The 22,804-nt window shown below is 43.7% G+C and overlaps 1 protein-coding gene across 5 annotated transcripts in view; it reads right to left on the bottom strand.

The window, feature by feature from the left end:
• The window catches only part of LOC137372717 (polypyrimidine tract-binding protein 2), a 70,959-nt gene that overhangs the window by 27,355 nt on the left and 20,800 nt on the right, over positions 1-22,804 (bottom strand). For all 5 annotated transcript variants that reach the window (XM_068036857.1, XM_068036856.1, XM_068036854.1 and 2 more), the window contains 2 exons: positions 22,027-22,199; positions 11,902-12,045 (listed from right to left, as the gene is read on the bottom strand). In XM_068036857.1, coding sequence (XP_067892958.1) covers positions 11,902-12,045; positions 22,027-22,199 — 317 coding nt within the window. The remainder of the gene's footprint in view (positions 1-11,901; positions 12,046-22,026; positions 22,200-22,804) is intronic.

Here is a 22,804-nt window from a genome sequence, read left to right as displayed (position 1 = left end):
GAAGACAAATGACACGTTGGCCTTTATTGCAAGGGGATTGGAGTACAAGAATGAGGAAGCCTTGCTGAAAATGTACAGGGTTTTGGTGAGGCCACACCTGAAATACTGTGCAGAGTTTTGGTGCCCATATCTAAAGAAAGGAGGTTGTACAGCAAAGATTCACTAGACTGCTTCTGGTATGAGGGCTGTCTTATAAGAGGCTGAGTAAATTGGGCGTATACTCTCTGAAGGTCAGAAGAATGAGAGATGATCTCAATGAAACATACAAGATTTTCCCTTGGCTGGGTAATCTAGAACACGGGGGGGGGGGGTGGGGGTGGAGGCGTGGGGGAGAAAGAGAAGCCTCAGGATAAAGGGATTGATAATTTAGGACTGAGATGAGGAGAAATTTCTTCACTTAAAGGGTTGCGAATCCTTAGAATTCTCTACCCTAGAGAGTTGTGGATGCTCCATTGTTGAGCATATTCAAGGCTGTGATAGAGATTTTATTTTATCTCTCAGGGAATCAAGAGATATGGGGAACAGGCAGGTAAATGGAGTTGAGGCAGAAGATCAGCCATAATCATACTGAACGATGGAGCAGTCTCGAGGGGCCGTATGGTCTACGCCTGCCTGTTTCTTATTTTATTAGCACACTACCTACCAAACATATCTACAGCCTCACACTGCTCCTTAAAAATGATTCACAATCAAGTGAGAGAACTGTAATAAAACCTTCCTCCCAAAGACAAGTGGTAGAATAAAATTTCATGGCTAATTTATGATGGGCTACTAAGCATAGGCAGAGCCATGCAAATAATAAAATGGCAGGTTATATGTATCTTGCACCATGAATTATGCCTCTTAGGATCAATTATGCAAAGCAATATAAAATTACAAATTCTGTTCCATCTATAGTAGTGCAAAGGAAATCAATAATGCGGTTGTTTCATCAAGTTGTAGCGTGCAATTTTTCAAAATTTCAGCCCGGACCAGTCACTATATCATAGATGTGCCAGCACTTTCTCGTATTGGAGCGATCTGCTGTAATCCCATTCCCTTCATCCTTTCCCAGTATCTATTAACCTCCCCCCCCCCCCCAGAGTGCTTCTAATTCCTGTTAAATGTAGTGATTGCTTCTAGTGAACTGCAGTCGAGGCAATGTATTACATAGTCTAATAACTGTATGACAAAAATCTAACATCCTCTTGATACTTTGTGTTAATCTTAAATTTATATGGCTATTAATTCACAAACAAGAACAACTTCCAATATTTACCCCCTAAAATCCTTCCCAGACTTGAAATATTTCTATTAAATCCCTCTTAGGCTCTATACTCAGATTTCCCATAATCTACGCTGCTCTGAAGACTCAAGTCCACCATAACTATATCCTCTCATCCATGAATCATCCGATTAAATCAATGGTGCACATTTGCTAGGGCGCCAACATACTTTTAATATACTCCCAACTGCGGCATATCAGCTCAGATCTATTCAATGTCCATCTTTAATCCTATTTTCTCCTTTTACAGCTTTTTCTACATGCAATTCTAACTTAAACAGCTGGTATATTTGTACCTTTAAGATATCTATTCCTCCACTCCACTGAGTTTTACTATTCAAGTTCTTTTCCATTCTTATTTTTCAAAAAGTGACACATCACATATCTGTTGAACTGCATTTGTCACACGTTTCCACTCCCCTCACTGATCTTTTGCCTTCTGCATTCTTCCTTAGTTTACCATACCCCTTAATTTGATGTCGGGCATAACTTTCAATATCCATCCCTCTACACCTGCATCCAAATCACTTATGTGCATGCAGAACAAGAGGACCCAAAAGAAATCATTGGAGCACATATTCTTCCAATCCTCCTTGGATATTGGAGAATTGCAAACATTACATCCTTGCTCAAAAAAAGGGTGCAACTACAGACCAGTCAGTTCAATCTTGGTGGTGGGAAAACTTTTAGAAATGATAATCTGGGACAAAATTAACCACTTGGACAAAAGTGGTTCAATTAAACAAAGCCAGCATGAATTTAAGGGCAAATCGTGTTTGACTAATTTGATTTGACTTTCTTCATGAGAGGGTTAACAGAGAGGGCTGATGAGAGTAATACAGTTCATATGGTGTAAATGGACTTCAAAAGGTATTTGATAAATTTGTCAGCAAATTTGAAGCCCATGAAATTGAAGGGACAGTGGCAGCATGGATATACAGTTGTCCAAGTGACAGGAAGGAGTGATGGTGAACAGCTGTTTTGCATAATGGAGGAAGGTATATAGTGGGGTTTCCCAGGGGGTGATATTAAGACCATTGCTTTTCTTGATCCATATTAATGGCCTAGACTTGGGTGTGCAGAGCACAAAACTTTAAAGTATTGTGAACTGTGAGGATAGTGAGAGGACACAGGCTGCTGGAATGTGACAGATGAAATTTAATGCCGAGAAGTGTGAAGTGATACATTTTGGTATGAAGAACGAGGAAAGGCACTATAAAATAAAGGATAAAATCCTAAATGGGAGCGGGACCTGGGGGCCTATAACAAAATCAAAAGTGACATGGCAGGTTGAGAAAGCAGTCAATAACACATTATTAGGCTTTATAAAGCAGCCCGCTTGATCAGCATCCCATCCAGTACCTTCAACATTCACTCCCTCCACCACCAAAGCACAATGGCAGCAGCGTGTACCACATACAAGGTGCACTGCAGCAACTCACCAAGCCTCCTTTGACAGCACCTTCAAAACCCACAACCTCTACCACCTGGAAGGACTAGGGCAGCAGATTCATGGGCATACCACCACCTGCAAGCTCCCCTCCAAGCCACACACCTTCTCAACTTGGAACTATATCACCGTTCCTTCGCTGCCGCTGGGCCAAAAACCTGCAAGTCCCCTCCTGACAGCACCGTGGGTGTACTTACACCAGATGGATGGACCTCAGCAGTTCAAGGAGGTGGCTCACCACCACCTTTTGAAGGGCAACTAGCAATGGGCAACAAATGCTGGCCTAGCCAGTGACGCTCATATCCCATGAAAGAATTTTTAAAAAGGCAGAGTCCAAATCAAGGAAATTATGGTGAACCTCTATAAAACACTGGTTAGGCCTTAACTGGAGTAGTGTGTCCAATTCTGGGCATCACACGTTAGGAAGGAAGTGAAGGCACTGCAGAGGGTGCAGAAAAGATTCACGAAAATGGCTCCAGGAACGAGGATCAGTTATGTGGACAGATTGGCAACTCATGCTGGCCTCCTTCTCTACTGTAACCTGTGACTCTAACTTACTATGTTTACAGTTATCGTATGCATTCTTCTGAGACAATTTTTTGACTTAATTGTCTGATTTATCTTTTTGGGTCTAGGCCTTTTCCACATCCCTTTACTCTTGGTTAAAATGTTTTGACCTGTACTATATATGCTCAGTGCCAGTAGAGTCAAAATTGGTCTCAATGCTCCCAAGAACTTGAAATCTTCTCTCCTATACCATCCATTCATTAAACCAGGCATCCAGCTTGTTCGACCCGTTTGTCTTGGCATGTGGCATATGGCACACATGGTATTCCACACCACACATATTGCCTTCACCTTCTTTCTTAGCTGTTTATATTTTATGCGCCAGACCTGTTCACCTATCACCTCTATGCTTGCTGACTTACACTGGCTCCTGGTCAACCAACGTCTTGATTTTAAAATTCTCATCCTTGGTTTCAAATCCCTCCATGGCCTCACCCCTCCCCATCTCTGTAATCTCCTCCAGCCCCACAACCCTCTGAGATATCTGCGCTCATCTAATTCTGAACTCTTAAGCATCCAATTTTAACTGCTCCACCATAGGGGCTGTGCCCTCCACTGCCTAGGCCCTAAGCTATGGAATTCTTTAAACCTCTCTGCCTCATTTAAGACACTCAGTAAACCCTATCTCTTTGACCAAGCTTTTGGTCATTGGTTCCAATACCTCCTTATGTGGCTCGTGTCATATTTTGTTTCATAATTCTCCTGTAAAACGCTTTGGTCATTTTATTACATTAAAGTCATTATACAAATATAAGCTGTTCTTGTTGTTGGTCCTTTTCTTCAGTCTTACCAACTCTGCTCATTCCCATATAAAGTACAAACATTGGCTGCTCATGAAATGCTTCCAAAAGCCTTTCTGAACACCCCTTAATCCTGGCACAAGGGAGGCAACAGTGTTAAGAGAAAACACATTCTATCTAGCCTATCAAAAACTTTCATAATTTTGAAGACCTCTATTAGGTCACCCCTGGGCCATCTATTTTCCTTTTTATATGGCGACCAGAACTGTACGCGGTACTCCAATTGTGGTCTAACCAAGGCCTGATACAAGTCTAGCATATGTGACGGAAACGACACCTGCCTCCTTGGTTGTGGTATTATTAATTTTGTCATATGGAACATTATTTTGAACTGTTACCAGACATTGAAATAACTTGTTTAAAAAGACAACAGTGGCTGAAAACATGGCTGCATATTTGCATTCTAAAAGACAGCTGCATCAAGACGATAATGGGACAACTCCCTGATTCAATTAGCCTGATGGGTTTTGTCAATTGTGATGATCAAGAGACACGGAGGGTCACTGAGCCAGCATTCCACCCCTCTCCATTGAGTGTGTCTGTTAAACTCGGAAGAATCCACAAATCTCGCAGGCGAGGCTGCTCCAAACAAGGAACTCGTCACATGACTAACCTGTTGGCCAACCTGTTTTTTTTTTAATTGTGCCTGACACAGACTAGTTTTGGAAGAGACTGCAACTGAACTTCAAGAGGAAAGCATCTCTCTTTCTCTCTCATGCAAAGTTCCAGTGACGCACGGAAGTAACTTAAGTCTCAAGACAGAAGACCAGGGAAACAAGTTTGAAAGTGTGCACTGGGCCCCAATGAGAACTGCAAGACTTCAATCAAAGACTTTACATCCAACTCACAACTAGTAACTGAATTTCCATCTACTACTTCAAACCTTTCCCCCCACCCCCCCTTTAATTCTTTCTCCTCCTCTGTCTCTATTTGCATGCGTTTATTGTGCATGCATGCTAACGTGGTCGCATCGCGTATTTTTAGTAGATTTAACTGAGTTAGAGTTTTAAGGTTAATTAACTTACACCTTCCCTGTTTAAATCTGATAAAACCTGTCTGGTTGATTTCTTTGCATTTACAATGAGAGAGCAGTGAGCAAGGATTCACTGAGGGGAAGCAAAAAGCAGGGTGCTTTAAAAGTTAAACCCTATTACTGCCAAACCAGGAAAAGGTGGAGGGGAGCCTTAGACCCCTTCTTCACTGGTCCTAACAGAGATTTGGGGGCTAGCATCCTGGATTGGACCCACAGACAAATGAGAAGTTGGAAGCGGGAAGTCAAATTGATCCAATCAAAGATTTCAGTACAGGTTTTCTTGTGTGCTAGAATACTAACACGTCTGCGATTGAAGCCAGTAACTCCCCAAGCCAGGGTGACTCCGACAGGGTATTGCTAGCAAAGATTCAAGTGGAACTGAGGAAACGTGAATTAGAAAACAAGGAGAGAAAGGGAGACAGGAGAAAGAAAGTGAGAGAGAGCACGAGAGAGAAAAAGAGAGCGCGATCGAAAGCGAGAGAACCTTTCAGAAGGAACGTGAGGAAAGAGAGCTGAGGCGGCATGAGTTAGCTAGGGGACGTAAAAGTAACCCCATAGAAAACATAAGTGGTGCGGGATCATGTACGGAATTGTTAAAATTTTCCGAATTGATTCTAAAATTCAATGAGGGAAACATGGAAGCATTTTTTGTATCTTTTGAGAAACTTGCAAGGCAGTTAAAGTGGCCGGCTGAAAGCTGGACTCTCCTGCTGCATAGTAAGTCAACAGGAAAAGCCCATGAGGTTAATTCCCTGTTGCCAGAAGAGAGTTCATCAGATTATGAACTGACAAAATATGTTATTCTTGGGGCATCTGAGCTGGTACTGGAAGCCTACCGCCAGAAGTTTCGAACCCTCAGGAAGCAAGCTGATCAAACATACTTGGAGTTTGAGATAAATAAGCAGCTGGCTTTTGACCAGTGGTTGTGGACTCAAAGTGCAGCCCAGCTATGAAAACCTCAGAGGTAGTTTTGCTAGAGGAATTTTAAAAAGTTTTCCCCGTCTCCATAAAGGCTCATGTGGCAGAACAAAAAGTTCAGAGCGAGGCAAGCCGCAGTTCTAACTGATTAGTTTGCTCTAATACACAAGTCGGTTCCCTGGGAAAAAACTTTCCTGGTCATCCCCACAAATCCGAAAAAGACAAAGGGTGGGAAAGTGATAGCTCAAGGAGTCCTGGGAGAGAAAGGATACACAGGGAGCCCTCCTCCAGCCAAAGAGGTAGGTGCTGTAACTAGGAGTGAGACCCGGAGACCTGTGTGCTTCCATTGTAATCAGGCAGCTCATCTGAAGAGCTGACTGCTGGAAACTATAGGGAAAGCCTGTAGGGTTAATCAGGGCACACCCCCTCAGGGCAGGAGAAGGGACCCTTATGAAAAGCAAAGTTGAACAAGGTGTGGCTTTAACTACAGCAATACTAAGACCCATAAAACAAGTGCAGGAAAATTTAATAGGACACCTGAAGGTTATCAGGATTTTATGTCTGAAGGGAGAGTATTCCCATACCCCTCGAGTGGGGCAAGCAAGCCCATAGTAATCCTCAGACATGGGGGTTACTAGATCCCTTTTACTGGGAAAAGGCCCCAGAGGGGGCAGTAAATACCAGAATGGTGGTGAATAGTATTGGAGGGCAGTATACGCCTGTACCTTTACACCAGGTGCACTTGGAGTGCGACCTAGTTTTGGGACCCATGACTGTGAGGATTGTTCCTAGTTTGTCTGTGGACGGGGTTGACCTGCTCCTAGGTAATGATCTGGCAGGGGCGAAGGTGGTAGCTTCCCCAGTAGTGAAAGAGGCTGCAGGAGGTCAGAGAGACAGGGCAGTGGCAGGAGACAGTCCCCTGCCCGTGCAGTGAATCTGTCCATGACCAAACCATCTCCCCCAGAGGAGACTGAATTAGCACTATAGGCAGATGACCATAAGGTCTATTTGTCCGAAACTTTCTTTGGAAAGTTAGAGGACCCAGGGAACGAATTAAATGGATCTTCCCTAGCTGAGGCTCAGCAAGCCGAACCAGTACTAGAGAGTTAGCACAGGCTGCCCAGTCTGAAATTGAAGCAGAGGGAGTCCCTGACTGCTATTAAAGAATGAGGTACTGATGAGGAAGTGAAGTTCTCCTCACAGACCTGAGGACAAAGAGTGGACAGTGGTTCACCAGTTAGTGGTGCCGCAGAGGTACTGGAGAGAAATATTAAGAATAGCCCATGAAATTACAATGGCTGCACATGTCGGTAAATGAAAAACCAAAGCCCGCATAAGACAGCAGTTTGACTGGCCAAAACTCCACAAAGTTGTGATGGAGTACTGTAGGAGTTGCCACATATGCCAGGTTGAGGGGTAACCCAAACCTACAGTAAAATCTGCACCCTTAAGCCCTGCATCAGCTTTTGGGAAATCTCCAGCAGAAGGGACCCCTGCCGAGAACAAAAGGGGACAGAAAGGCATGGGCTGGCAAAACGTTACAGTGTAAAGGGGAAAAAGGGACAAAGAGGACAGGTTAAAGGAGATCAGAGGACTCCCAAATGAAAACCCCTACTTCTCCAGTCAGCTAACCCCAAAATGTTGGAAAAATTAGACCCATCATCCTATGTAAATGCAGAAACCAGAAGCACTAACAGCATTTATAGAAACCTGCAAGGACAAAGAAAGCCCTCAAGAGGACAGAGAAACTGTGAAGGTGATGCTTCACCTAGCCATAGGGGAGTGTAGCGGAATCTGGACAAATACCTACAAGCGTGAGTGTCCCAGAGAACAAAGGGAAGATCAGCAAAGAATCCTCCCCCACAGTCAGGAGAACAGGGAACTAACCATCCCCTAAAAAGAAAAGCCCTTGCATGACTCATCAGAGCACTGAAAGAGATCAGAGTGGATCTACCCACTGTCGACTCTCATGAGCAGAACTCCAAACCAGGGCTAATTAAATCTAACCCACCCCCTGCAGACCTCAACAGGAACAAATGCACCCTAGGCAGTCACGAAAATGTGCAAACCTCCCCAAAAATCACGTTTATTGGGATGCAGCACTGCTACAAAGGAAAGACAGACTGTAACAATTTTAAAGATTTATGAATGAATGAGAATGAATGATAGAAATACATGTGTTTTCCTGTACTTTTTCTATTTTTATAATAAAATTCTCCCCTAATATGGCATTTCATTCCGCTGGATGTTGAGGTGTGATGGAAACCACACCTGCCAAATGCGACACATTAATTTCACGATATGGATTATTTTGAACTGTTACGGGACATTGAAATAACTTGTTTAAAAAGACCACAACAGTGGCTGAAAACATGGCTGCATATTTGCATTCTAAAAAAGTTACACAAAGAGAACATTGGGATTCAATTAGCCTGATGGATTTTGTCAATAGTGATGATCAAGAGACATTGCAAGTCATTGAGCCAGCATTCTACCACTCTCCACTGAGGGGGTCTGGTAAGCTCGGAGGAATCCACAAATCTCCCAGGCGAGGCTGCTCTAAACAAGGTCGTCACAGGACTAACCTGCTGGCCAACCTGAGTTTTTTTTTAAAAACTTGTGCCTGACACAGAAGTGTATGGAAGAGACTGCAACTGAACTTCAAGGAGAGCACCTTTCTCTCTCTCTCGCGCAAAGTTCTAGGGACCCACGGAAGTAACTTAAGCCTCAAGACAGAAGACCAGCGAAACCAGTTTGAAAGTGTGCACTGGGTTTCAATGAGAACTACAAGACTTATCAAAGACTTTTACATCCAACTCAAAACCAGTAATTGAATTTCAATCTACTACTTCCAACCTTCCCCCCACCCCACTTTAATTCTCTCCTCCTCTGTCTATTTGCGTGTGTTTATTGCGCATGCATACTATCGTGGTCGCGTCGCGTATTTATAGCGGTTTTAACTGAGTTAGAGTTTTAAGGTTAAGAACCTTACACCTTTCCTGTTTAAATCTGAGAAAACCTGTCTGGTTGATTTCTTTGCATTTACAATTAGACAGCAGTGAACAAGGACTTACTGAGAAGCTAAAAGCCCAGTGTTTTAAAAGTTAAACCCTGTTGTGGCCAAAAGAAGCAAAGACCAAGAGGGAAGCCCTAGACCCCTTCTTCACCTGGTCGTAACACATAGCTTCTCTACTTTTCATTTCTATCCCTCGAGAAATAAACACTACTGCCTTTTATTTGGCATTATTAACTTGCGCGTTACTTTTATTAGTTTGTATATTTGTACCCCAAGATCCCTTTGAGATTCTTATTTTCCAAATAATGGGTGATATCCTTATTCTTATCAAATTGAAATATCTCATTTAGCCATGTTGAACTTCATTTACCAATTATATGCTTATTCCAAAGGTTTATTAATGCCTTCTTGTAATCTGTCGCAATCCTGCTCAGAATTGACTGCACACATCCCACGTCCAAAATTTGGTGTCATGCCTAAATGTGACTCCAAAATCAAAATAGTTAACATAAATTGTGAACACTGGTCCCAGCAATAATCGTCGTGCGACCCCACTTCCCACTGGGTCACTCTGAATAGCTACTCTTTAACCTCTACTTTCCACTTTGTTTTGCAGCCAGCGAGCTATCCATTCTGTTGCTCGTCTCCCAACTCCATAATCCCTAATCTTATCTTAGTCTATTACATGTAACCTTATCAAATGCCTTTTGGAAATCTAGATATACTACATCATTACTTCTGTGTCGACTCTCTCTGTCAGTTCTTCAAAGAATTCAATGAGATTGGTCAAGCAAGACTTGCTTTCCTTCAGAAACAGCCTCTGTATAATGATACTCAATAAAATCCTTACACATTCTTGTTTTAGTCTCCCCCCACTCCCTAGGCGAGTTCCCAGCATATCTGCCTCCCTTTCCTCCACTAAACACCTTTCCCAGCTCCCTACCCAGGTATAATAATGCTACAGAACATCTGGTGCAAAATGTTTCTCCTGCCTGCATCCTCGGTAATATACTGTTATTTCTGAAAGGGGTGGCCGGGTAGAGGCAGAAAACAGGTAACTATCGGCCAGTTAGCTTCATAGCTGTTGTGGGGAAGGAGTCAGAGTCAAATCATTAAGGAGGCTATCGCTGGGCACTTAGAAAAACACAAGGTAATCAAGAATATTCAGCAGGCTTGCCTGAAAGGGAAATCATGTTTAACCAACTTATTGGAGTTCTTTGAAGGAGTAACATGCACTGTGGATAAAGGGAGCCCGTTGGCATACTGTACTTGGATTTCCAGAAGGCATCCAAGATGATGCCACATAAAAAGGTTACTGCGCAAACTAGGAGCTCATGATGTAGGGGGTAAAATGTTAGCATGGATAGATGATTAGCTGGCTGGCAGAAAAAAAAAATGAGTATGCACAAACGGGCCCTTTTCTGATTAGCAGGATGTGACAAGTGAAGTCCCGCAGGGGTCTGTGCTGGGGTCTCAACTTTTTACAATTTATATCAATGACTTAGATGCGGGGAGTGATGGCATGGTAGCTAAATTTGCAGATGACACAAAGACAGGTAGGAAAATATGTTGTGAAGAGGACATAAGGAGGTTGCAGACCAATATAGATAGGTTGAGTGAGTGGGCAAAAATCTGACAGATGGAGTACAATGTGGGAAAATGCAAAGTTGTTCACTTTGGCAGGAAGAAAAAAAAACAGCAGAGTATTTCTTAAATGGAGAACGACTGCAGAATTTCGAGGTGCAGAGGGACCTAGGTGTTCTGGTGCATGAGTCACAAATAGTATGCAGGTACAGCAAGTAATAAAGGCAGCTAATGGAATGCTATCCTTTATTACGAGAGGAATTGAAAATAAAAGTAAGAATGTTATGCTTCAGTTCTACAGGGCATTGGTGAGACCACATCTCGAATACTGTGTGCAGTTTTAGTCTCCTTATTTAAGGAAGGATGTAAATGCATTGGAGGTGGTTCAGGGGAGGTTTACTAGGTTGATACCTGGAATGAACGTGTTGTCTTATGAGGAAAGGTTGGACAGACTGGGCTTGCTTTCAACGGAGTTTAGAAGAGCGAGGGGAGACGTGATTGAAGTATATAAAGGTCTGAACGGTCTTGACAAGGTCGGTGTGGAAAGGATGTTTCCTCTTGTGGGTGAGTCCATTACTAGGGGGCACTGTTTTAAAATTAGGGGTCGCCCTTTTACGACAGAGATGAGGAAAAAATTTTCTGAGGATTGCACAACTTTGGAACTCTCTGCCTCAGAAGGAGGTGGCGGCAGGGTCATTGAATATTTTTAAGGCGGCGGTAGATAGATTCTTGTTAGGCAAGGGAACCAAAGGTTTGGGGTAGATGGGAGCGTGGAATTCGAAACACAAACAGATCAGCCATGATCTTATTGAATAGCTGAGCAGGCTCGAGGGGCCGAATAGCCTACTTCTGCTCCTAATTCGTATGTTGGTATGTTGTACTCCTCAAGTCTCACCATTGTACATACTCTTCTTCTTAGATGTCTGTCATTTTTCGATCTTATAAAAATATCTGATACTTAAATTTCATCTTTCAGCTTTCCTTTTAGAAGTTTTTTCGGATGTAGAAAAACAAACACATCTTTCAGGCTTTAATAAAAAAAGGAGAAAAAGCAGGTCCCTCTTCTGCTGTCACCTCTACTCAGCAATGTTTGCACCTAAAGTCATTTAACATGCAAATTCAGGTATAGAGGCATTATGTCAAAAACAATCTTGGCAGACATGCACTCAAGCCCCGAATTCCAAATCCATAAATCCAAAAAATTGAAACAGATGAGTGAAAGGCATGCACACATGTAGCATTTTCACAATCAATGAACTAAATAACAACCTGGTTTAAAGCACTGTCTGTCTTCAACTCTTTATGGTTCGAATACTGGATGTAGATAGGCTGGTTCCGAAGATGAGGCGTTACAGCAGTATAGTAATTCACCATGGTGATAGCTGCTTCTTCAGAAGCCATTTCCAAGAAAGCCTGCAGGACCACAAAGGAGTCATACTAATGGTGAACACTAGATTAAAAAAAATGGCAATTTAAGCTTTTAGACAGACAAAACCAATTCATAAAGGAACACACCTGTTGCATAGCCCATAATTTTTAATTATAGATTTTCCATCTTGTAAAATTTATTTGTATCACAATGAATGAGGGATTGCTTGTTGCCAGCTTTAATTACCTCATATGGTTACCTCAAAGTTTCTTTTATTCGTTTTGGGGGATATGAGTGTCGCTGACTAGGCCAGCATTTAATACCCATCCCGAATTGCCCCCGAGAAGGTGGTGTTGAGCTGCCTTCTTGAACCACTGCAGTCCTTGGGATGTAGGTATAGCCACAGTGCTGTTAGGTAGGGAGTTCCAGGATTTTGACCCAGCAACTGTGAAGGAACAACAAAATAGTTCCAAATCAGGATGGTGTGTGACTTGGAGGGGAACTTGCAGGTGGTGCTGTTCCCATGCATCTGCTGCCCTTGTCCTTCTAGCTGGTAGAGGTCGTGGGTTTGGAAGTTACTGTCGAAGGAGCCTTGGTAAGTTGCTGCGGTGCATCTTGTAGATGGTACACACTGCTGCCACTGTGCATCTGTAGTGGAGGGAGTGAATGTTGAAGGTGGTGGATGGGGTGCCAATCAACCGGGCTGCTTTGTCCTGGATGGTGTCGAGCTTCTAAAGCGTTGTTAGCAAGTGGACAGTATTCCATCACACTCCGGACTTGAGCCTTGTAGATGGTGGACAGACTTTGGGGAGTCAGGTGAGTTACTCGCTGCAGAATTCCCAGCCTCTGACCTGCTCTTGTAGTCACAGCATTTATGTGGCTGGTCCAATTCAGTTTCCGGTCAATGGTGACGTTCAGGATGTTGATAGTGGGGGATTCAGTGATGGTAATGCCATTGAATGTCAAGGGGACATGGTTAGATTCTCTTGTTGAAGATGGTCATTGCCTGGCAACTCGTATGGCGCGAATGTTACTTGCCACTTATCAGCCCATGCCTGGATGTTGTCCAGGTCTTGCTGCATATGGACATGGGCTTCTTCAGCATGAGTCGTTGTGAATGGTAAACATTGTGCAATCAGCGAACATCCCTACTTCTGACCTTATGATGCAGGGAAGGTCATTGATGAAGCAGCTGAAGATGGTTGGGCCTAGGACACTACCCTGAGGAACTCCTGCAGTGATGTCCTGGAGCAGAGATGATTAATCTCCAACAACCACAACCATCCTCCTTTGTGTTAGGTATGACTCCAACCAGCAGAGAGGTTTGCCCCAATTCCTATTGACTCCAGTTTTGCTAGGGCTCCTTGATGCCATACTCAGTCAAATGCTGCCTTGATGTCAAGGGTAGTCTGGCGTTCAGGTTTGGACCAAGGTTGTAATGAGGTCAGGAGCTGAGTGGCCCTGGTGGAACCCAAACTGAGCATTAGCGAGCAGGTTATTGCTAAGCAGATGCCGCTTGATAGCAGTGTTGACAACCCCTTCCATCACTGTGCTGATGGTCGGGAGGTAATTGGCTGGGTTGGATTTGTCCTACTTTTTGTGCACAGGACACACCTGGGCAAATTTTCCACATTGCCGGGTAGGTGCCACTGTCGTGGCTGTACTGGAATAGCTTGGCTAGGGGTGCAGGTAGTTCTGGAGCACAAGTTTTCAGTACTATTGCTGGAACGTTGTCAGGGCCCATAGCCTTTGCAGTATCCAGTGCCTTCAGCCCCATCTTGATAATACGTGGAGTGAATTGGATTGGTTGAAGACTGGCAACTATGATGTTGGGGACCTCGGGAAGAGGGAGAGATGGATCATATACTCGGCACTTCTGGCTGAAGATGGATGCAAATGCTTCAGAGCCTTGTCTTTTGCACTGATGTGCTAGGCTTCCCCATCATTGAGGATGGGGATATTTGTGGAAACTCCTCCTGTCAGTTGTTTAATTGTCCACCACCATTCACGACTAGATGTGCCAGGTCTGCAGAGCTTAGATGTGATCCGTTGGTTGTGGGATCGCTTAACCCCATCTACTGCATGCTGCTTCCGCTATTTGGGATGCAAGTAGCCCTGTGTCGTAGCTTCACCAGGCTGACTGCTCATTTTTATGCATACCTGGTGCTGCTCCTGGCACGCCCTCCTGCACACTTCACTGAACCAGGGTTGGTCCCCAGCTTGATGGTAATAGGAACATAGGAGGAGTAGGCCATTCAGCCCATTGAGCCTGCTCCACCATTCAATACGATCATGGCTGATCATCCACTTCAATGCCTTTTTCCCCCCACACTATCCTCATATTATGTCATTGGTATTTAGAAATGTCAATCTTCAATCTCTACTTTAAACATACTCAATGACTGAGCTTCCACAGTCTCTGGGGTACAGAATTCTGAAGATTCACAACCCTCTGAAATAAGAAATTTCTCCTCATCTCTGCCCCAAGTGGCTTCTCCCTTATTTTGAAAGCATGTCCCCTGGTTCTAGATTCCCCAACCAGGGGAAACATTTTAACTGCATCTACCCTGTCTATCCCTTTAAGTATTTTGTAGGTTTCAATAAGATCACCTCTCATTCTTCGAAACTCTAGAGAATATAGGCCCAGTTTCCCTAATTTCTCTTCATAGGACAGTCCTGCCATCCCAGGAACAAGTCTGGTGAACCTTCGTTACACTCCCTCTATGACAATGATATCCTTCCTAAGGCAAGGGGACCAAAACTGCACACAGTACTCCAGGTGCAGTCTAACCAAGGTTCTATACAATTGAAGCAAGACTTTGCTACTCCTGTACTCAAATCCTCTTGCAACAAAAGCTGACATACCATTCGTCTTCTTAATTGCTTGCTGCACCTGCACGTTAGCGTTCAGTGACTTATTAACACCCAGGTCCCTTTGTACATCTACACTTTCTAATCTCTTACCATTTAGGAAATACTCTGCACGCCTGTTCCTCCTACCAAAGTGGATAACCTCACATTATATTCCATCTGCCATGTTCTTGCCTATTCACCAAGTCTGTCCAAATCCCCTTGAAGCAGCTTTGCATCTACCTTCCAACACACATTCCCACCTAGTTTGGTGTTATCTGGGATCTTGGAAATATTACATTTGGTTCCCATATCCAAATCATTGATTGTGAACAGCTGGGGCCCAAGTACTGATCCTTGCGGTACCCCACTAGTCACAGCCTGCCAACGAGAGAACAGCCCGCTGATTCCTACTCTCTGGTTTCTGCCTGTTAACTAGTATATCCTATCCCATGTGCTTTAATTTTGCTAACCAACCTTCTGTGGGGGAATTTATCAAAAGCCTTCTGAAAATCCAAGTATACTACATCCACCAACTCCCCTTTTGTCAATTCTGTTCATAACATTCTCAAAGCTCCAACAGGTTCATCAAACATGATTTCCCATTCATAAATCCGTGTTGACTATGCCCAATCAGATTAGTATCCAAGTGTCCATTTATCATATCCTTTAGAATAGATTCTAACATTTTCCCTACTACTGATGTAAGGCTAACAGGTCTGTAGTTCCCGGTTTTCTCTCTTCCTCCCTTCTTAAATAGTGGGATGACACTTGCTACCTTCCAATCTGCAGGAACCGTTCCAGTATCTGTAGAATTTTGGAAGATGATCTCCAATGCATCCATTATCTCCATAGCTACCTCTTTCAATACTCTGGGATGTAGAATATCAGGTCCCGGCGACTTAACCCCGAGTCCCATTAATTTCTCCAATACAACCTTCTTACTAATACTAATTTCCTTCAATTCCTCATTCTCCCTAGTCCCTTGGTCCTCCTTTGCTGTATTCTAAAATCCTGCCAAGCCTCAGGTTTACTACTATTTCTGGCAACTTTATAGGTCTTTTCTTTTAATCTTATATAATCCTTGACTTCCTTTGACTGCCTTTACTTTTGGGGCTTTTGTGCCTTGAAGTAATGTATAGCTGCTGTAAACTATGCATTAATTCTTTAAAGACTATCCATTGTCTATGCACTGTCAGACCTTTTAATGTATTTTCCCAATGCACCTCAGCCAATTTGCCCCTCATACCTTCATAACATCCTTTGCTCAAATTTAATACCCTGGCTTCAGATTGAACTACCTCACTTTCAAACAGAATGTAAAATTCTATCAACATCATCCTTAAAGGTTCTTTTACAACAAGATTAATTAGCCCTCTCTCCTTACATACTAGATTTAAAATAGCCTTCTCTAGTCGGTTCCACATCATACTGCTCTAGAAAACAATCTCTAACACACTCCAGAAACTTGTCCTCCATAGTATTAGTGCCCATTAGGTTTACCCAGTCTGTGAAGATTGAAATCACCCTTAATTACATATGCTACATGTTTCTCTAATCTCCTGATTAATACCATACCCCACACTACCACTACTGTTTGGTGGCCTATAAAACAACTCCTACCAAAGTTTGCTGCCCCTTGTTGTTGCTTAGCTCCACCCAAACAGATTCCACATTTTGTTCTTCCGATCGGAGATCCTCCTTTACTAATGTACTGATCCCATCCCTTAGCGCTACACCTGCTCCTTTTCCTTTTTTCCTGTCCTTCCTAAATTTCGAATATCCTTGAATATGGTAAAGTGGGGGATATGCCGGGCCATGAGGTTACAGATTGCAGTTGAATACAATTCTACTGCAGATGGCCCACAGCACCTCATGGATGCCCAGTGTTGAGCTGCTAGATCTGTTTGAAATATTTCTCATTTAGCACCGTGGTAGTGCCACCCAACACAATGGTGGGTGCCCTCTGTGTGAAGACGAGACTTTATCACAAGGACTCTGCGCTTCTCACGCCTCCCAAAACGGTCATGGACAGATGCAACTGCGATAGGTAGACTGTTGAGGATGAGGTCAAGTAGGGTTTTCCCTTGTGTTGGTGCTCCCACCACCCACCGCAGGCCCAGTCTAGCAGCTATGTCCCTTAGGACTCGGCCAGCTCGGTCAGTCATGGTGCTACTGAGCCATTCTCAATGATGGACATTGAAGTGCCCCACCCAGAGTAGATTTTGTGCCCTTGCTACCCTGAGTGCTTCTTCCAATTGGTGTTCAACATGGTGAAGCACTGATTCATCAGCTGAGGGGGAGCTGTAGCTGGTAATCAGGAGGAGGTTTCCTTGCCCATGTTTGACCTGATGCCATGAGACTTCATGGGGTCCGGAGTCAACGTTGAAGACTCCTAAGGCAACTCCCTCCCGACTGTACACCACTGTGCCACCACCTCTGTTGGGTCTGTCCTGCCCGTGGGACAGCACATACCCAAGGATGGTGATGGTGGTGTCTGGGGCATTGTCCGCAAGGTATGATTCTGAGAGTATGACTAGGTCAGGCTGTTGCTTGACTGGTCTGTGGGACAGCTCTCCCAATTTTGGCACAAACCCAGAGCTGTTAGTAAGGAGGACTTTGCAGGGTCGACAGGGCTGGGGTTGCCGTTGTTGTTTCCCACAGATTAGTCAAGCAACAGCCTGACATAGTCATACTCACGGAATCATACCTTACAGACAATGTCCCAGACACATTCACAGGGTATATGCTGTCCCACCGACAAGACAGACCCAGCAGAGGTGGAGGCACAGTGGTATACAGGCGGGAGGGAGCTGCCCTGGGCGGCCTCAGCATCGACTCCGGACCCCACCTTCACATTGAGGATACCCTCCATCGTGTTGTGTGGCACTATCACCGTGCTAAATGGGATAGGTTTCGAACAGATCTAGCAATGCAAAACTGGGCATCCATGAGGCGCTGTGGGTCATCAGCAGCAGAATTGTACTCAACCACAATCTATAACCTCATGGCCTGGCATATCCCCCACTCTACCATTACCATCAAGCCAGAAGACTAAGCCTGGTTCAATGAAGAGTGCAGGAGGGCATGCCAGGAGCAGCACCAGGCATACCTCAAAATGAGGTGTCAACCTGGTGAAGCTACAACACAGGACTATCTACGTGCCAAACTGCGTAAGCAGCATGCGATACACAGAGCTAAGCGATCCCATAACCAACGGATCAGATCGAAGCTCTGCAGTCTTGCCACATCCAGCCGTGAATGGTGGTGGACAATTAAACAACTAACTGGAGGAGGTGGCTCCACAAATATCCCCATCCTCAATGATGGGTGAGCCCAGCACATCAGTGCGAAAGATAAGGCTGAAGCATTTGCAACAATCTTGCCACACCCCTAGCCAAGCTGTTCCAGTACAGTTACAAACACTGACACTGACATTGGAAAATAGCCCAGGTATGTCCTGTACACAAAAAGCAGGACAAGTCCAACCCGACCAATTACCGCCCCATCAGTCTACTCTCAATCATCAGTAAAGTGATGGAAGGTGTCATCCAGTGCCATCATGCGGCACTTGCTTAGCAATAACCTGCTCAGCGACACTCAGTTTGGGTTCCGCCAGAGCCACTCAGCTCCTGACCTCATTACAGCCTTGGTTCAAACATGGACAAAAGAGCTGAACTCAGGAGATGAGGTGAGAGTGACTGCCCTTGACATCAAGGCAGCATTTGACTCAGTATGGCATCAAGGAGCCCTAGCAAATCTGGAGTCAATGGGAATCAGGGGAAAACTCACTGCTGGTTGCAGTCATACCCAATGCAAAGGAAAATGGTTGTGGTTGTTGAAGGTCAAATCATCTGAGCTCCAGGACATCACTGCAGCAGTTCCTCAGGTTAGTGTCCTAGGCCCAACCATCTTCAGCTGCTTCATCAATGACCTTCCTTCAAACATAAGGTCAGAAGTGGGGATGTTCACTGATGATTGCACAATGTTCAGCACCATTCGCGACCCCTCAGATACTGAAGCAGTCCGTGTAGAAATGCAGCAAGACCTGGGCGAGATCCAGGCTTGGGCTGATAAGTGGCAAGAAACATTCGCGCAACACAAGTGCCAGGCAATGACCATCTCCAACAACAGAGAATCTAACCATCTCCCCTTGACATTCAATGGCTTTACGATCGCTGAATCCCCCACTATCAACATCCTAGGGGCTACCATTGACCAGAAACTGAACTGGATGAGCCATATAAATATCGTGGCTACAAGAGCAGGTCAGAGGCTAGGAATCCTGCAGCGAGTAACTCCCCTCCTGACTCCCCAAAGACTGTCCACCATCTACAAGGCACAAGTCAGGAGTGTGATGGAATACTCTCCACTTGCCTGGCTGGGTGCAGCTCCAACAACACTCGAGAAGCTCGACACCATCCAGGACAAAGCAGTGCGTTTGATTGGCACCCCACCCACCACCTTCAACATTCCCTCCCTCCACTACTGACGCATAGTAGCAGCAGTGCGTACCATCTACAAGATGCACTGCAGCAACGCACAAAGGCTCCTTAGACAGCACCTTCCAGACCCACGACCTCTACCACCTAGAAGGACAAGGGCAGCAAATGCATGGGAACAGCACCACCTGCAAGTTCCCCTCCAAGTCACACACTATCCTGACTTGGAACTATATCATGTTTCTTCACTGTCGCTGGGTCAAATCCTGGAACTCCCTTCCTAACAGCACTATGGGTGTACCTACTCCGCATGGACTGCAGTGGTTCAAGAAGGTAGCTCACCACCACCTTCTCAAGGGCAATTAGGGATGGGCAATAAATGGTGGCCAACCAGCGAAGCCCACCTCTCATGAATGAAATTTTAAAAAACTGAGGGAAGGCAGGGGGTGGAGTGCCTGTCGCCTTCCTGATGCCATTCAATTTAGTCAGGGGCAAGGAAGGTCGAGGACGACCTTCCCACCCAGAGGCCAATTGAGGCCCTTAAGTGGCTACTTAAGGCCCTCATCCCACCACCACTGGCATTTTACCAGTGGCGGGGCCACTGAGGCTCCATGGCTGCTCCTGGTCTGGGGCCTGCAGTTATAGTACTGGCCACTGCTCCCAGAGGCACTGCTGAGCTGCGACCCTTTGAGTGGCTGGCAGCTCTTGGCACCAGGCAGTTAATTGCCCCCAAATGGCCCGCCATCTGCATAAAATTTAGCCCAATGAGATTTTAAAGCAGATGGGAGTCCTTTGAACCATTAATTTCCCAGCTATGGTGAAATGAAACATTGATCATGTTCTTAGTGATAATCTGCATTTGACTATTCCTCATCTTTTACCTACCATCTCTCAAACATATACAAGGATGAAATGTTTGGAACAGCTCAACTGTGAGTAACAGAAAGTCATACATTCTCACTACAATATACAGTACATATTACAATCTAGATCTTTGCAGTCTCTCCTTGTTTGCAATAAAAACACTAAGTGCTGGAAATACTCAGGAGGTCAGGCAGCATCTGTGGAGAGAGAAGCAGAGTTAACATTTCAGGTCTTTGACCTTGCATCAGACCTTTCCCCTTATTTGCATTTAATTACTAATTAATTCCTTAGAACATAGATAAAGGAAGTTCACATGGCATATTTAGCAATTAGTGCCACTGCAAATAATTGACATTAGTCACATAGAAAAGGTCACATTGCAAACACCATATAAAAATATGGTGTTAAGGTATAATGTATTACATAGGGCATGCAACAAAATAAATCTTTAACTGAAGATCAAGTCACCCTCCACTTGAGCAGTAGTCTTTATTCCATGTGCTTTGTTCCCATATCCCTTTGTCTCACTGGCCTTCAACTACATATCTAAATTATTTTTAAACATCAACATGGTCTCTGCTTCAATCAGTAATTCCAGTAAGCATTACACAGCCTCACAACTTCCTGTGTAAAATTGTCTCCTCTCCTAAAGCTTTTACACATGAAAAACTTGTGAAAATACTACGGAATTATTGGCAAACACTGCCCAGCATAAATTCTTCAGAAATTGTCAGTTAAAAGGGAGAAAATAGGTCTCTTTGAAGGCTTCAGAGGTTAGCTTTATAGTAGTTAGAGGGGGCATGCACGAGTAAATGCAGAAAACTGTTAATGAGGTGACCAGCTATTCTTCAAAACATTATTTCTTGGGATGGGAAGACAGAAATGAACAAATTTATTTAATTCACACTTCTTGAATGGAACTAGATGAACCCAACCTTTTGACGTATTTAGGTTTGTCTGTATGTTGACAAGTAGTAAAATGTACCTAAAACACATGCTACTTACAAGACATGCTTAATTACAGAACTTTAATGTTTACTTTGAAATACCTGATCAACTAAACAGCCCAAGCAGTCTCCCATTTAACTCACTGTGAAAAGTTAGTGATATTTAGCTATGCTAAGCCTAATAAAAATGTACAGCCCACATATTTCTGAACATTTCTACATATGATGGAGAGTTAAGAACTGCAACTCTTTTCAAATGCCATTTTCCAGCCAGGGGACCTCCTTCTTGCTATCCCAGCTTGAGGATGAATAAGAAGGGCATAAAACCAGAACTTTAGCTAGTTTCTTCTTAACACAGAAAGTGACTGATCAGCTTTACATTGTCAGCATTGTGTTTTTATTTCCAAATCCATGATTCAGTGCTACATAGCAGTCATCACAATATCAGCAGCACATATGCATACCCTTATAGAAAAAGCTACAACTATAGAGCTCTTTTCACTAATGAGCAGATGCAGTAATCCTCAAACATACTAGGAAAGGGAACGGAAATATTTGAACAGGTAAATTATGATTACGCAAGATTAACAGCTAGTCATGCTTTTCAATCTGGTTAAATGTCACCACACCATTAAGATAACCTCAAACACTGAACAGTTCAGCATGCTCGTACCACAATTTTTCAGATAGAAGAGGAGATAGTCAATTGTGCTTGAATGCACTTTACATTTCAACTATTAAAAGCATTTTGCAAATAACGGAAGTACTTTAAAAATAGCCATTTATTAAAGATAAAAGTTCAGAATATAGGGAACAGGGAACTCACACTTAACATCCTTATTAAAGGATCAACTGTAGTGCTAGATACATTTGCTTTAAATTATTATACCCATGCTAGCAATTCATTCCAGGTTGCACATACCTGGTTTTTCCCTTTCAGCATCAGAATGTTGGTAACCTTTCCAAATGGCAAGCCCAAAGCTATGACCTCAGTTTCCATTACTTCACTGGGTAGTTTCCGAATATGAAGGACACGGGATGGTGCACCAATCATCTTATCATCACCTTTAAATTTCTTGCTGTCATTTCCATTAGCTGCAGAACATAGCAACATATATGCTAAAGTTTAAAAAACAGTAGTGAAAAATCTGTTGCCACATGAAAAAAATTGTCCTCTAGTTTTTCTGCAAATGATTTTGGAAAATGGAAACGGCTAGAAGCTAAAACAAATATTGTATAACTAATGGAATGTTCCTGCTGCATCCTGGTAAATGGGTTGCATTGTACATGGTCAGATTGTGCATTCAAAACTCAGTTCTCCGTATCATAGCCCTGAGCAAAAAATTATACTATAACTCAAGGCTTTGGGGAGAGGCTGTGGCTTTCAAGCAAAACCTTATTTTAGTTAAATCCTAATTTTGGACATAAGAATTTTCAGCTGAAGCGAAAAATGGGAGATTGTCTTTTTCTCCAGAATGACAGAATAGTGGTCAGATTGCAGTGGTGTGGTATTTTCCAGTATGTGACCATAAAAATTTATAATGGAAGGTGCTGACAGAAAATCATAACAGTACATCAACTGGTGTAGAAAGAAAGTGTAGACTATTTAAATCGTTGAGTGCATAATTTGTACCAAGTATTTAAAAAATTACTTCCTGACTGATTTTCTTTCAAATAAAGTCACAACATGGGAATCTACA

Source organism: Heterodontus francisci, chromosome 8 (genome assembly GCF_036365525.1).
Source record: "Heterodontus francisci isolate sHetFra1 chromosome 8, sHetFra1.hap1, whole genome shotgun sequence".
Classification (NCBI taxonomy): Eukaryota; Metazoa; Chordata; class Chondrichthyes; order Heterodontiformes; family Heterodontidae; genus Heterodontus; species Heterodontus francisci.
This window is presented reverse-complemented; position numbering and strand designations above follow the sequence as displayed.